The sequence below is a fragment of the Saccostrea cucullata genome, unplaced genomic scaffold (assembly GCF_032062105.1).
Source record: "Saccostrea cucullata isolate Sc308-1 unplaced genomic scaffold, CSIRO_AGI_Scuc_v1 ctg6190, whole genome shotgun sequence".
In the NCBI taxonomy this organism is placed as follows: Eukaryota; Metazoa; Mollusca; class Bivalvia; order Ostreida; family Ostreidae; genus Saccostrea; species Saccostrea cuccullata.
In genome coordinates this window covers 22,883-36,076 of record NW_026928957.1, presented here as the reverse complement: position 1 = coordinate 36,076, position 13,194 = coordinate 22,883, and the positions used below count along the sequence as shown (strand labels likewise).

At 34.1% G+C, this 13,194-nt stretch overlaps 1 protein-coding gene across 1 annotated transcript; it reads left to right on the top strand.

Moving 5' to 3' along the window:
- The first annotated feature begins 1,105 nt into the window (after positions 1 to 1,105).
- On the top strand, positions 1,106 to 11,451 carry LOC134279393 (eukaryotic translation initiation factor 3 subunit B-like). Its single transcript, XM_062761789.1, is given in 17 exon segments — positions 1,106 to 1,236; positions 1,514 to 1,633; positions 1,758 to 1,815; positions 4,290 to 4,418; positions 4,671 to 4,896; positions 4,899 to 4,959; positions 5,147 to 5,213; positions 5,325 to 5,371; positions 5,945 to 6,185; positions 6,539 to 6,611; positions 8,132 to 8,251; positions 9,684 to 9,762; positions 9,875 to 10,013; positions 10,128 to 10,253; positions 10,422 to 10,499; positions 10,628 to 10,736; positions 10,968 to 11,451. Coding segments are annotated over 16 exon segments (1,728 nt in total). The 5' UTR covers positions 1,106 to 1,236; positions 1,514 to 1,550; the 3' UTR covers positions 11,060 to 11,451.
- Positions 11,452 to 13,194: the final 1,743 nt, after the last annotated feature.

Genomic DNA, 13,194 nt, shown 5'->3' with positions numbered 1-13,194 from the left:
GGGGGAAAAAGTGAAACTTGATCAACCACTTGTCTGTGGGCAATTGACTTGGAAAATCCATATGCAAGTCTTGAATTTAAAACTTGTCACAAGGATTTGCTTGATCTACTCATTATTTGTCTTTTTTTAATATAAAAAATATAAATATGGTTATAGTATATGGTGGGGCAAGCAAATATTCTGGTAGGGCAATTGAATTTTGACCATGCACTTGCCCTTGAACAAGTGCCTAAAATATATATTTGTCAGCTCCTATTTGGGGAAATCTCGGTTAGACTTGTTTAGACAAATTTGAAGAAAAAAATTTGACTTTGTCTTTTTCAAAGGTCAGGCTAGTGCCACTCAGAGTGATTCACAAACTGCCTGAACTTTGACCATTTGTTACAATCAAGATGGCTTGAATTAAATTCTCTCAGTCTGTCAGATTCAACTTACCCTTTTGGACATCCTTTTAACTCCCTTTCATCATAATTTCATTTCCTACCTTTATTTTTAAAGGCAACCCAAAATCAAGTTGTTATTTTTCATAATTTCAACATATTTGTGTAAACTTCCAACTTCCAAGAGCTCCAGTCAAGGATTCAAGATCATCATTTTGACATTTTGTTTCTTTTTATGCCAAATGATAGTAGAACTAAGTATTTGAAGCACTCTAATCTCACTGAGATTAGTCATCACCTTAGGGGAAACCTGAAATTAAAGCCCAAATGAATTTTTAAAAACTTATCTTTTAATAAGTAAAACTGCCTCAAATACACCAAAGAAAGTAGAATCTTGTCATCCTAGTTCTATTTTTTCTGAGCTGTAAGAAAGTTACAGTGGTGATATGTTCTCTAACACATTATAGTACATTTTTCTTGACTCTCATTTTTTTTTTAGCTTTTGTTATGGAAATTTGTAAACCCATTTTACTTCAGATGAATTTTGATTCCAGTAAAAAGGGGTATACTGGATTAAGTCTGATATCATCTTTGTTGATTGTAACATATAACTACAAAACTAGGCTTTGAATGATACCTACAATATCATGTTTTTATTATCAGAGTTGCTAGGAGACCTACTGAAGACCAAACCTAAAGAATCGGATGGCATTGACAACATTATTGTGGTGGATAATGTTCCTCAAGTTGGACCAGACAGGCAGGAAAAACTCAAAAATGTCATCAGAAAGATCTTTGAAAAATTTGGCAAAATCACCAGAGAATTCTTTCCATCTGCTGGTGATAAAACAAAAGGGTATCTTTTTTATGTTTGCTTTTGAAACCTGATTTATCCAAACTTGTAAAAAAAAAAATATTTTGTGAATTCACTAAATAGTTTTTAAAAAATATTGAGAGATGGACAATATCTTGATTTTAAAAGAATTTTATACAGAATGTTTGGATATGAAATTGTTATTCTGAATACTAATAAAATCCTTATAATTAAAAAAAAAGTTTCTTTAAGGAGCAGAAAATTGAAAGCATATTTAACACAACTTGCAGAACTTTCATACTAAAATACTTGTTTACAGGTTTGTATTTCTGGAGTATAGTTCACCCAATCATGCCATGGAAGCTGTGAAGATGGCAAATGGGTACAAGCTAGACAAACAGCATACCCTGCAAGTCAACCTCTTCTCTGACTTTGACAAGTAAGAGAAATATTTCTGTACCATTATAATGATTCTTTGAGAGATAATTTTTGTTGACCATCTAGCATCATTAAAGATACTTTATGGTGCCAGTTGGCTAATGTTATTTTTTGAATTCCTTCAGGTTTGAGAAGATTCCTGAACAATGGGAGGCACCAAAAGCCAAAGCTTATCATGATGTTGTAAGTCTGTTGTGAATTTTAGAAGAAAAAAAAAGTTTAAGCTGTGTTTCAGAATTTTTGTTGATTTTGATTGGAATCAGGGAATTATATAGAGTAAAGTGTCAGGAAAGTGTATATCTTTCATTTGTACCCTGTCTTAACCCTAGTCCTGCAGGTCGTCGCTTTATCGACGACCCAGATAACACCATCACAGTGCCGATCGTCGATAAAGTGAGAGCCGCCATGTTTTCCATTCTGTGCCGGTCGTCAGTATATCGACTTTGCACACATGACTTTTTCTTTCGTATTTTAACCAATGAAATAAAGGGAATCCATTCATTTCAATGTTGTTTACTAAAAATAGATAGATTTTCCAGTAGTTTAATGATATGATTGGCTCTTGATGGGAAATTCCTTTATGTATTCTTAGAAAATGAAACTTGTTGATCGCGTGCTTTAGGGAAAGTTTGAAAACAAGATGGAGGTCGCGGAGAAGATGCTCGATTGAAATAAGCTTTTACAGTAATAGCAGGCAGATATAAATGTTTTATTTGGTAAAATATATCTAAATTGAGCTTCCGATGAAGAATTCTAATGATTTGATTCCATGGACATGAATATTACGTGGGAGCAATAACTTTTTCGAGGACGCGTGGATCTAAAAACATTGATGCGCGTCACCAGTTTCAAAGGTGAAAAAAATCGATACAACTGTGTCAAATGATGCCACACTGATTGACAATTAAAGTTTATTATTTCTAGTACGTGTTTTGAAGACGTTTTGGTTAAAAAAAAAAAACTTTACGGCAGATATATTCAATATTTCACAAGAAAGAAACGGAGCCACAAAATCGGATTTCCATGTCCATTAAACAGGTGTCAAAAAAGGACTTGTAGCAGTCATAATTTTATGTTTAAAAATCTGAAAATATAGCCAGTAGTAACATAAAGGACTCTTACAATATAGTAGTTGTAAAAAGCTAATTTGAAATAAATAATGACATTAAAATACCAATAATTTCTCATTTTAAATATTTTAAATGTAAAATTTTAGTTTAAAGCTTTTGTAGTTTTTTACTGAGTTGAAATATTAAAAAAATTTCTTCACAATTCTCTTCTTTTGTTTTTTCTGAAAAAAAGTTGTGTAGATTGTTATCAGGAAAGTCGGTTATAAAATAGTGATAATTAAGATAATCTACAGCATATGCAATTTGAGAGAAATTTATAAAACAGCCTGGCACATAGGGCTGAAACGATTCACCGAAATATCGATATTGTTCGATATAAGTGCTCGGTTCAATTTTCGATTCACCATCTCGATTTTCGGTTCGATACGTTTTTTTATAATCGGGTTTGGTTAACTCTTTGAAATAGATCGGGTTCGACCTTATTTTAACAGTTTGACACACACGAGCTGACGAGGGAGAAAATTGGGACGGTCAAGTTTCAGAGTAGGCTGCCTCTGCTATTATTTATACGAATAAAGTGTTCTTAATCAACAGAACCACAAGTATCAGAGATGTGCAATTAACAAATTAGTAAATTCGGGCTAGTAAAAATTATAACTACGCATGTAATACATAAAGTACAACCAGTATTTTACTCATTTTTTGCTATCAAATTCCCAACCAGTGAATATTTTCCAGGCAGCATGCTCCTACTGTCAATAAATCTCCATAATTTTCTCCATTTTGCAGTACTTCCTGACTTATTTACTTCCAAAAACGATTGTTTTTTTCCCAATCCGAATTTCCTTCGTTTATTGTAAAGACATGCAGATATCTCATTAAAATTATTTACGATCACTCAATCAACTGAAAGATCAGTGTGATTCACATGAAATATATTTCTAGTGTATTTAAGGATTTAATATGAAAACAAAATGAATTTATTTTCATTCTAAATGAGCTAGTGCAAAATAATCAGAAAAGGAAAGATCTTCAGATATTTTTTTTTAATTCATTTTTATTTTCTGTCATAATCATTAATTTTATATGATTTGATTTTAATAGTGAGAATAAAATTTTAATATTTAAAAGATTGACCTTAGTACCCTGACTTTTTCAATGATTAATTTTTTTTTAACATTTGTTTTATTTTAATTTTTGTCCCTATATTTGGGCTAATAACTTTTTACTTGGGGCTAGTAACTTTATTGCTGCCACTAGCCTGTGGGCTAGTACTTGAATTTTTAGATTGCATACCCCTGGTAGTATATTTCTATTGTATCACCACCTTTTACTCCTTGTTTTTTTAAATCTGAATACGTTTTCTTTTACCTTATGAGTAGTTTCGTTCTTAAATTGTATCGTATTGAAAAAATTGAATTGTGACACAAGTATTGCAATACGTATCGTATCGTGGAGGGGGCGTATCGTTTCAGCCCTACTGGCACAGTCAGCGGCTGGAGCTCCTTATCAGCTCGGCACTCAGAGATGCTGTTATCTATAGAATCCCTGGCAGGACAAGGGTTAATCTCTTGTATTTATTTATAGGGTAACTTACGTTACTTCCTTCAAGATCCTGATTGCTTTGATCAGTTCAGTGTTATTTATGATGGAGGAGAGAGAACAGCTATATTTAGAAACACTACCAGGGAACCTGTGCTGGTGGAAGAAAGAGCAGTATGTTTTTTCATTTTAATTAAAGCTGGGTTGATTGTTAAAATTTGTTAATTAAACTTATTATAAAAATTATGCTTAGAGATATTAAAAAATATGTTTCTTCTACTCTAATTCACTCATATATTCTAGTATCTTTAAAACTAAGGAACCACTTAAGAACTTAAAATGACAATATATCAGTCATTGGGTACAATATTTCATTCTATTCACTTGGGAACCTTTTGAATAATTCAAAGTGTAATTATTTTGTAGAGATGGACAGAGACCTACATTCGCTGGTCACCACAAGGTACCTACCTGGCCACATTTCATGCTAAGGGTATAGCCCTGTGGGGAGGGGAGAAGTTTGAACAGATCATGAGGTTCAGCCACCCCGGGGTTCAGCTGATTGATTTCTCCCCGTGTGAGCGCTACATGGTGACCTTCAGCCCGATTCTGTCCAGTCAGGAGGACCAGCAGCAGATCATCATCTGGGACATCAGGACGGGCATGAAGAGAGAGGATTTCATTGCGAGACACAGTCCACCTGGCCAATACTCAAGTCAGTATACTTGTCAGCTATCAGCTTTTCAGTCATTTATTTGCCATAAATTACCAAATAAACTATACATACTGGCATTACTGAATAAATACAGGCTTTTAAATGTTTAAAAAAGTGAAGAAATATTACTTGAAGAGTATTTTATAAATGAGATGACTTTATAGCAATAATTTGTTGATTCACTCAGGTGGAATCATGATGGTACCTACTTTGGAAGAATTACTCCAGATACACTCAGTGTTTATGAAACACCTGTAAGTTCATTTATACTACCTAATTCAGACAGATACTTAACGCATTTGAAACAGAACAGTCTTTGAAGTTAGAATCTTGAAATGAGTTAATGTATTCCATGTATTTTTCAGTCGATGGGATTGCTAGAAAAGAAGAGTTTGAAAATAACTGGACTAAGGTAAGATAAAACATCCTTAAAGCTGAACACTACTCGTAAATAGGCATAGTACGCCATATTTCCAGTTGTTCAACGCTCTCCCTACAACCCGTATATAAGGAGCAGATCGCTTATCAGTTCAATGTATTTTACTGTAGAGATCCAACTATTGTAGATGTACACCTTACACTGCGTGCTACTCAATCTCGATGAAATTATCAAATTTTAAGTATTTTTTCCAAAACAAGACAAAAGTAATGGGGTATTTCAAAGCGTAAATTGGTTGTCCTTAAAGAAAACGTCAACCACCCTACCCTCAACTCCCGGTCTTCACATGTTAGTGCCCCTTACAGGCACTACCTATGACCACTAGAAAGGTGTTCTTATCTATTATCAATTCCATACCTCCTTACATGATACAGGTTTAAATGTCAAGTAAACCGTCAACTGTGAAAGTCAGTGCTTCTGGTAAAAGTCCATTAATAAGAGTCATGATAGTATGATGATACATTGTAAATACTGGTCCAATTTACATTTTTGTAAAGAAATTAATGTTTTCTGAAACAAGCCTGACAATTTTCTATATTTTTTCAGAGATTTTACCTGGTCCCCTTCTGACAATATAATCGCCTACTGGGTTCCAGAGCAGCAGAACGTGCCAGCCAGAGTCACCCTGATCCAGATGCCAAGTCGTCAGGAGCTCTGTATCAAGAACCTGTTTAACGTGGCTGACTGTAAGATGCACTGGCAGAAGAATGGGGATTACCTGTGTGTCAAGGTCGACCGTTACTCCAAGGCCAAGAAGATTGAGGAGAAAGACCAGTTCAAGTACAGTGTGAGTATCTTTGAAACAGTTCAGATAATAAAGCAACAGAACAAAAAAGGAATTTTTTGTAAAAGGTCAACAAATTTCCTAATTTTTACACAGTGCTGTAAACCAGCTATTATTTGTGACATCTTTTATTCATAATTCTAAAGTTTGGAATCCATCTGCCACTATTAATTTTCGTGAACAAGCCAACATTTTACACAAATGAATAATTGGTTCACGACAAGAAATATTCGTGAGTGAAAGGATAAAACTCGCAGATTTTTCTTGCTTGCGAATAAAAGTTGGTGTACAGTAATGTATTCTTATGATGATTCTGACAATGTAATGTATTCTTACGATGTGATTAATAATTGCAGGGATTGTACTATAATTTTGAGCTGTTTAGAATCCGAGAAAAACAGATTCCAGTAGATAAAGTGGAAGTCAAAGGTAAGAATACCGTATTTGGCCGAATATAATACGCATTGATGTAAAATACGCACCCCCCTTTTTGCGTCTGGAACTGGGAAAAAAAACGCAGTTCAGATGTATTATACGCAACAGAAAATTTTACCAAACGATGTTCTGAACTTAGAAAATCGCGGTAATTTGTAACGAAAATCGGCGCGAAGATTAAAGTGTCAAAAAAAAAAATTTTATAATTTTTTCTTAATCTGCAATTTCCATATCGCGGCAATATGAAGAAAATTATTTATTCATTAACTTCAACAAAGCACAAGATAATGTTGCGTAAAAGTGTTAAGAGAATTTATTTTTTAAGCATACGGTGATTTTGAAATAATACGTCGCCATATAATTCTTTGGTGAAATAATTTTATTTCAACAAAGCATGAGATATTGTTGCAAGTTTTAACAGTTCATATTAAATTTTGGTTCTAGGTCATCATGGAAAAACGAAATTGAAACATCAAAGTATTTATTTAATTAAGAAGACTATGATTTTCCTCTTCTGAATCTCCGCAGAAATCTTATTTTCTACAGAGCATGAATAAATGATAACACTGAAGTTTTAGCATAATTCATATTTTATCTGTCAACTCTCAATCACTTAAAAAAGGGTTCGATAAGTATAAGATAAGGTAAAATTACATTTAACAAGTGTTTAATTGTTTAATGTGTCGTAAACAACACACGCTCACACATACGAAAGGTTACAAACCGACCCTCGCTTTTTAAGAAAGAAAATAATCAAAGCAATTAAAAGGACAGTGAAAATAATCATTGCTATAACTGTAAAAACATTACTTTGGCGTCGGTAGACAATTAATTGCCTGGAGGGGTGTTGAGAGGTAATTATCAAGTGACCAGCGCACGTGTGTCACGACATTGGCTTCCTTTCAATGGGACGTATAGAAGGGTGTTTGTGTTGCAGTGAATTTTCACCGAGTTATTTAAAAACTAAAATAAAATTTTTATTTTGTTGTATTTCATAAAAAAAAATGACTTATTACTTTGTCAGACAAATAAGGTGCATATGTACTATGATTACGGAAGCACGTGACAAAGGAATGTGTTAACGTCTTAAAATAGCATCGGTAATGGCGGCCTACACGGAGACGATAAACATGGAGCTCAAATTAATTTTAACTTGCTTTTTCATGTCATTTTAGTATCAAAATATTATGAAAGTGTTATTTCTAACAAACATACCTCCCAACAATAACTTTCCAAAGTTTAAAATATGACGATAAACAAAAGAAGTTGCATAAGTCTCTTGGTAATACTACGGTATGTACGTATGATAGTCGTTTCACCTGAAAGAAAAACTTACCAAAATCCCATTGTGATGTAAAATACGCATCCCTTTCTCACAGAAATTTATTTTAGGAAAAAAGTGCGTATTATATTCCCCCCAACTACGGAAGTATAAAGCATGGTGATTTTGATCTTTGAACTCTTCATTTGATATTAAGTCTGATTATAACCCACTTTGATAATCTCTTTGGCAGAAAATGTGATTGCCTTTGCTTGGGAGCCCGTAGGAAGTCGTTTTGCATTTATTCATGGTGAATCTCCAAGGATTTCTGTTTCCTTCTACCAGATAAGGCCAGGAAAAGTAGAAATAATCAGTAAGTTGAAACATCTGATCTGATCATATTAGAATTTACATTTACATGCTCTTTTAAGTATACTTTATACTTATAAAAATGCAAACTAGAAGATTAGTAATTTGGAATGGTATACCGTATAAGTAGAATTTTTAATGAGGACTTAATTTTGGCATTATTAGCGAGGGTGCCAAGATCGCTAAATATTAATATCGCTAATTATTAATATCGGTTTATTTGTAATAGATTCTTTAGTGAGCTTTTTAAAAATCGCTAAAAATACATCTCGCTAAAAATAAATTACCAACTTTTAAGGTAAAATCGCTAAATTTGCGTCTCACTAAAATTTCCACATATACTGTATTTTTTGGTTGCAAGTAATGCAAATTTCAATTTTCTAAAATGTTAAGAAATTGTCAATGATCTTTGATTTTTTAACCCAACCTTTTTGCCATTCCTTCAGAAATTTATGCCACTTTTTATGCCCCCCCTTCGAAGAAGGGAGGGCATATGGCTTTGCTGCTGTCTGTTGGTCAGTCCACTTAGTTTCCGTTCATTTCCTTCACAACCGTTGCACATACTGAAATGAAGTTTAGTATACAAATATATCAGATGAATACTTAGGTCAAGTTCTGTTAAGGGTACGATCGCACCATTTTTGACAGAGTTATGCCCCTTGGACTTAAAAAAATTCCAATTATTTGCAGTTTCTGTTCATTTTCTTCGCAACCGTTGCACAAACTGAAATGAAATTTGGTATACAGATATATCAGATGAATATCTAGGTCAAGTTTTGTTTTGGGTACGATTGCACCATTTTTATGCCCCCCATCGAAGAAGGGAGGGCATATTGCTTTGCTGCTGTCTGTCGGTCTGTCAGTCCACTAGTTTCCGTTCATTTTCTTCACAACCGATGCACATACTGAAATGAAATTTGGTATACAGATATAACACATGAATATCTAGGCCAAGTTCCTTTTTGGGTACAATCGCACCATTTTTGACAGAGTTATGCCCCTTGGACTTAGAAAAATTTCAATTATTTGCAATTTCGGTTCATTTTCTTTGCAACCGTTCACATACTGAAATGAAATCTAGCGTACAGATTTATCAGAGGTATATGTAGGTCAAGTTCTGTTCTGGGTACGATCGCATCATTTTTCTTAGAGTTTTGTCCCTTAGACTTAGAAAAATTCTAATTATTTGCAGTTTCCGTTCATTTTCTTCCCAGAGGTTGCACATACTGAGATGAAGTTTGATATACAGATTTATCAGATAAATATCTTGATCAAGTTCTGTTTTGGGTACAATTGCACCATTTGTGTCAGAGTTATGCCCCTTTGGACTTGGAAAAATTCTAATTTGTGGGGAGAGGAGGGCATAAGTGTTTTACAAACATCGCTTGTTATGTTTATCACTTTACAAGACATTATACTGCAACTATTTTTTGCAGAAACTTTGGAAAGAAGGCAAGCAAACCACCTGTTCTGGAGTCCAACAGGTCAATTTATTGTTCTAGCAGGATTGCGCAAGTAAGTTTGAAAAAATAAATTTGTAATGTAAATATAACCATTAAAGCAACTTATATTATTAGAATGCTCCAAAGAAAATTGATAATCTAATGCCCTGTCATGTTGTTTGCAGTATGAATGGGGTATTGGAGTTTGTGGATGCATCTGACGTCACCGTGATGGCTCAGACCGAACATTTTATGGCGACGGATGTGGAGTGGGATCCCACAGGGAGATATGTGGTGTCTGCTGTCAGCTGGTGGGGACACAAAGTAAGTTAATATCAGAGAAAGGGGGAAAGGTGAAATTCACATGATAAAAATGACATGTTGGAAGTCATGTCTAGTAACTTTCTTTTCAAATAACTAAAATTTTTCTCTTTATAGGTGGACAATGCCTACTGGATCTGGTCTTTCCAAGGACGTCTGCTGCAGAAGATCCAGCTGGAGAGGTTCTGTCAGTTACTATGGCGACCACGCCCTCCCAGCCTACTGTCTGTTGAACAGATCAGAGTAAGTTATAACTGATGTAAAATTAGCTGGTGCACAGATTCCATTACATTTGAACTTGATAGCTCTCTGTTGAGCAGATTCCAGTAAGCTATAACTCTTAAACTTTTCTGTTGAACAGATTAGAGTAAGCTTTAACTTTGACACTTACACAATTGTTTTCCTTTAAAGGCCATTAAGAAGAATATGAAGAAGTACACGGAGCAGTTTGAAGCCATGGACAGATTGAGACAGTCCAATGTTTCTACTGTAAGTTCCCACTTCTCCAAATAAGTATTTCCCAGACTGTTTCTTTGCATGCCATAAATTCGCTATATTCTTGTACTATTAAAAAAAGTTTGATTATAACTTTTAATTGTGTTTAAAATGTTTTCTAGGAAATTCTTGAGAAGAGAAGCGAATTAATGAGTGATTATAAGCATTTCCGAGAACAATGTGTGGCGGAATGGGAGAGGATGAAATACAGGAGACTGGAGCTAAGAGGAGGTTAGTAATAAACTAGTTCATTTAATCCTAACACCTCCACCACCCCAAATAAATAGTAATGATTTCAATTTTACCAACAATTAAATGTCAAATATTCCAGAATAAGAATGATTAGAATCGATGTAAATTTTTTTTAGAGACTGGAGAAAGCATTTAAAAATGAAAAATAAATGTAATCGAAAGAAAATTTAATACATTAACTATTGTTAATAATTGCTTACATGATGACAGGTGTGGACACGGACACACTGGAGGATGAGGAAAATGATGAGGAGATTGTAGAGTTCTTGCTGAAAGTTGAAGAAATCGTGGTGGAGGAGTAGTAACCAATCAGATCGCCGATTTTACCACTGTCAGCCAATCAGCAGTCATCTTGAGAGTTTGGATAGCGCCATATTAATATCTGATTTATATATAATTGTCAAGACACTGACGTTAATTATAGGAATTATCACTCGCTGTTTATAATGAGGGCGAGTTTTATTTGTATATATTTTTATGATCACCAAGTGCTGCCTGCATATGTGCTTTGTTTGTTATGTTTAGTGGTTTTTGTTCCGCTATCTATTTTATTTGGACACTTTTCTGGGTATTTTCCTATTCCTTATCGGTTATGTTTAGACTCCGTAGTATTTATTCCAGTTTTTGCTGGTTTTCTACATCATACTTTGATCTGTCCAGTATTTATCTCAATAAAGCATGGCTTACATTTGAATATATGTTTTATAGTTGTATATTTCATTTAGAGCTAATTTTATACACTGATTGAGGTAGTCTGTTAAATAAATTTACAAGCATCCTTATATATCTAGAACCTTTAGGTATCCTAATGTGGTTCAACATCAAACGATGGATTATCAAAAAAAAAACAAAACAAGATTTGTTCGTAAAACACTGATGTCCTTGTTTAGCAGCAGTTTTTACAGCAAGTTATGAATTGCATGAGGTGCTGAAAGGGGGGGGTCTGACGGTCTTGCCTGGGTGTGGTTACCTGAGAACGGTCAATTCTTGGTCTTCCGACGTTAGTTTAACGGTTGCAAAGCCCATTCATGTATTCCAAATGCAGTTGCAACTTTCTGTTGCGTAGCTCCATTTAGTATCATTGTTAGCCTGGTTGTGTTCATCTTTGTTTCGGCGTGGCATTGCAGCATCAACACTGCAATCAAATCTTAAATATGGGTTTAATAGGAGTGTTAATGGTTTCTCTAAATCCAAAATATCAACGAAAATAGACATCCGATTTAGAAGAAATCTTGAAAAACACTACTTTTATAAACACGTTTAATCAAGGGAGATAATTCAACACTTGGGTTTTAAAACTGCATGTTGTCCTTTAAAAAGGTCACAGGTATCCAATGATGTACAAAATAGTTGTTCCATATATACTTTAAAAATTTCTTGGATGAGTAAATCAACATGCGTTTCTTTTTTTGTTGAGTATACATGTGAAATAGGAAAGATGCGGTACCTACTATTTAAAACAATGTTGTTTAAAATGGGTCAAACTCCCAAGACCATTGGGTGAAAATTGATAGCATGCAGGGGGATATCCGAGGCCTGTTCAACAGAACGAACATTCGCAAGCGCTTGCCAAAATTCCTTATGCAATTGTACCTCCAATAGAAATGTTTGCGAGCGCTCTATCTGTTGAACAGGCCTCAGGTCACTGTGAATAGACATGAAATGTAAAAGCCATAGCACCAGCTGTTTAAAAGTTATAGCCAAGGTTACAGTCTGTATAAAAGAAGTTCATTTTCCCAAAGAGGAAAGGTCAGAATATCAATATTAACTAGGAGACTTTGTTCTCAGAACAATTAGAGGTTTTTCCACAACCTTTGAATTTCAATTTTGTTTGATATTTAACTCTTTATAAAAATTAAATTTCATGAAAAAGAAGTATAAGGGTCATCAAATCCTTTTGTATTGAAAATTTAAAGTTGTGTCTAAAAACCCTAAAAGACACTAGTAAAGGTTTCATGTCTCTATCATTTACAGTTACGAAGGAATATTGATAAAAAGGTTTTCCACACAAGTGGCAATAACTTTTAAGAGGGTCAATCTTAGGAGAATAAATTCTCTGAAATAGTTTTAAGAGTAACTGTACATATTAAAGATGCAAAGACAGATAGTGTAAGTTAGAAAGACAAAAGATATAAAAAGAGCTGAATTTCTCATTTTTGGAATGGCCTTGACCTTTGCATAAATGTCAAAGGTCAATGAATCTTATGCTGTTAGTCCCGTGTCTCTACCACTTCTCATTTAAAAAGTTTTTAATTTTTTGTAAAATTTAAAAACTTTCAGGGGCAATAACTCATTGAAGGGGTTTACGAATCCTTTTGCAATGAATAGAGTGGAGTCTCCTCAATTAGTCAAAGACATTGGTGAAGGTTTCAAACTTCTATTGTTTACAGTTTTGGAGGAGTAGCAATAACAAACGTATCTTGCAAAGGGGCAAGGT